The sequence below is a fragment of the Frankliniella occidentalis genome, unplaced genomic scaffold (genome assembly GCF_000697945.3).
Source record: "Frankliniella occidentalis isolate FOCC.00 unplaced genomic scaffold, Focc_3.1 Scaffold4403, whole genome shotgun sequence".
NCBI classification, from domain to species: domain Eukaryota; kingdom Metazoa; phylum Arthropoda; class Insecta; order Thysanoptera; family Thripidae; genus Frankliniella; species Frankliniella occidentalis.
The window spans coordinates 1-2,457 of record NW_026271450.1 but is presented as its reverse complement, the minus strand read 5'-3'; the positions used below and the strand labels follow the sequence as shown (position 1 = coordinate 2,457).

Genomic DNA, 2,457 nt, shown 5'->3' with positions numbered 1-2,457 from the left:
TTAGCTCTTGTATTTATTTTTAACAACTGTACATTTTGTTTTGTAGACTGGCAGTACCATAAATCCAATCTTATATTGATTTCTCTTAGACTTTCGCTCTCTTGTTCTTGTGCAGAGCCTGTTGTTTTGCTCTGCAATATAAAAAAGGTGCGTTAGGATACGAATTGTGGGGAAAGCTGCAAGTAATGAAGGAAATTGCGTGTTCACTTACCGGGATCGTGTAGATACTCCAGGTGTGCATGGCACCGGCTCTGGGTCGTCGGCGTGCAGGTCGTCAAGTCCCTCCTCGAGGTCTTCGACGGGGTTTACTGTGCCCGCAGCTAAATTATATGTCTTTCCAGACTCGGATAATGAGAGAATCTTCATCTTCATAATATCTGAAGATACTGGGACCATGGAGTGGTGAGATCGGATCCCTTCGATGGCGGGGGCAGTGGCGAATCGGCGGTGCAGCTTCCTCTCGTGCTTCCTCACAGCAGCCGATGTGACAAATGCGGTATTAACACCGTCGAGTGCGGAATTAGCCCATTCAAACAATTCTTTCGGTGTTTGAATTTGATCCTCGTATGGACGCTGTAAGCTCGTCCGCGTTGCTTGTCGCTTTAGGCATCCCCCAAGACCGTCACTAGGGCCCTTTCCGTGACTCGTCGCGAAAAAGTGCCACTCTGCAGGCACGCCATAATCAGCTTCATGCATGGCCAAATTCTTCATATTGTAGCGGTTTTTGTACTGTCCGGCGCAGCCATCTGAGAAGTAAATAATCTTCATTAAAGTACTGTGTTTCTTCCACAAATAGTCCATTAACACTTCTTGAAACTTGCTGAATGTGGATGTGACGTGCTTTAAATGATCTGATATAATCACAAGGTTGTCTGGCTGTACCTCACCAGTTTCAGGATTGCGATGGTACAGAGCAAAAGGGTGTATAGTTGCCTGTTCATTGTTCCAGTACGCCCCTTGCACTGCGTCCTGAATGATGAACGAAAAATTTTCTGAGAAATCAGCAACGACTAATATTTCTCCGACAACCAGTGTGTCTCTTCTCATTCTAAAATAAGCACCCTGCTGCTTAGCAATGAAATTGTGCTGTCGTAAGTCCGGAATAGCATCGGCTAGGTTTTCGACAAAATCTTGAGTACGTAGCACAGATGTACTTAACAAGAACCTGCCTTTATCGTCCTTCACCCACTGCTTATAAGTAATTTCTTCGACAAAACCCGTCAGCAGCAGATCAAGTATTTTGTTCTCGATTTGAGCTGACCCTGGACATTTCTTGCATCTTCCGAAGTGGCAGTCTTCTGTCGGTTCTGAGCACATAGTCGCTTTCAGCACATCACGCCAAGACTCACAAACTTTCACGTCTCCATCTTTTAGGGCTCCGAGGTGTCCGCCCATAAACATTAGCTCAAAATTTTGATGTATTGTGCAGACGCACACGGTGTGAGTGCCAGCTGAGCCAGCCAAAACGCACTCCTGGGGCCGGAGTGAGGCGAACTTCGAAAATCCAATTTTGATGTCGGGGTACTTCTCACAGAACGACTTGAACACATCACGCAAATTACCAAGCACGAGTCGTTTTGTTTTAGTAACCTTTCCACCGTCTCCTCTCACCACAATACATTCTTTTTTCCCCGCCATTTCGCGGCTTACATCAGGTTCCAAGTAGAACGAAGTCACTAGCTTCTCGGTCTCAAATGAAAGTCGTTTGCCTCGTTTTCGGTTTGGTGAGCAAAGTGGGCCATTTTGAGCCACCAATAACCTTGTTATCCTAATCATATGGCTTGTCGCTCCAGGAAATGTCTTTTTGATATCGGTGCTACTCCACGATGCGGGTAACAGTGACAGTACGCGTATCTTCTCTGCATATGTCGAACTTTGTGAAAACTTTGTTTTCAGCTGAGAAATCATCTGCCTTCCGGCCTGTTCATAGTTGATACCGTCGTCTGCAGCATTTCCTACAGCATCTCTACCTTGACCTGCAGCCTTAAGGAGAGTGTGCTGCAGCAGAGTCGTGACTTTGTTGATCTTCTTTTCTCGATAGGCTTCCGAGCGTTGAAGGTTCTTCACGTTGAGAGGAGTTGCACCAAGAATCTGCAGGCCCTCGTCGAGACGTTCCCGAATAGCTGGACTAGGTTCACACTGGCTTCCATCTCCAGAGCTGGTGCCACTGGAACTAGTAATAGCGGTACTAGTTGATTCACTGTCCGACTCCCGGGTGTTTACGCCGTGCACACGCTGGACAGCGGGATGCACTGGCCGCTGCGTGCCATGAGGGGTTGTCACGAACCCAGGCGCACATGGCAAGGGGCTTCTCTTGGCGGCTGGAGACTTTGGAGCGTCCGTCGGTGAAGTACTTTCTTCGAACACGGGGGTAGACAGCTTGCGAGAAATCGACTGTCTACATACGGTGCAAAGTTTATTTCCCTCCAACACACCGGGAATTATTTCACTGCACGC

The 2,457-nt window shown here is 47.6% G+C and overlaps 1 protein-coding gene across 1 annotated transcript; it reads right to left on the bottom strand.

Annotated features, from left to right (window-relative positions):
• Positions 1 to 6: 6 nt before the first annotated feature.
• On the bottom strand, positions 7 to 2,451 carry LOC127752138 (uncharacterized). Its single transcript, XM_052276788.1, has 2 exons — positions 212 to 2,451; positions 7 to 131 (listed from the first exon to the last, which is right to left on the bottom strand). Exons 1-2 carry the CDS (start codon positions 1,906 to 1,908, stop codon positions 86 to 88), a joined length of 1,743 nt encoding a protein of 580 aa, XP_052132748.1. The 5' UTR covers positions 1,909 to 2,451; the 3' UTR covers positions 7 to 85.
• Positions 2,452 to 2,457: the final 6 nt, after the last annotated feature.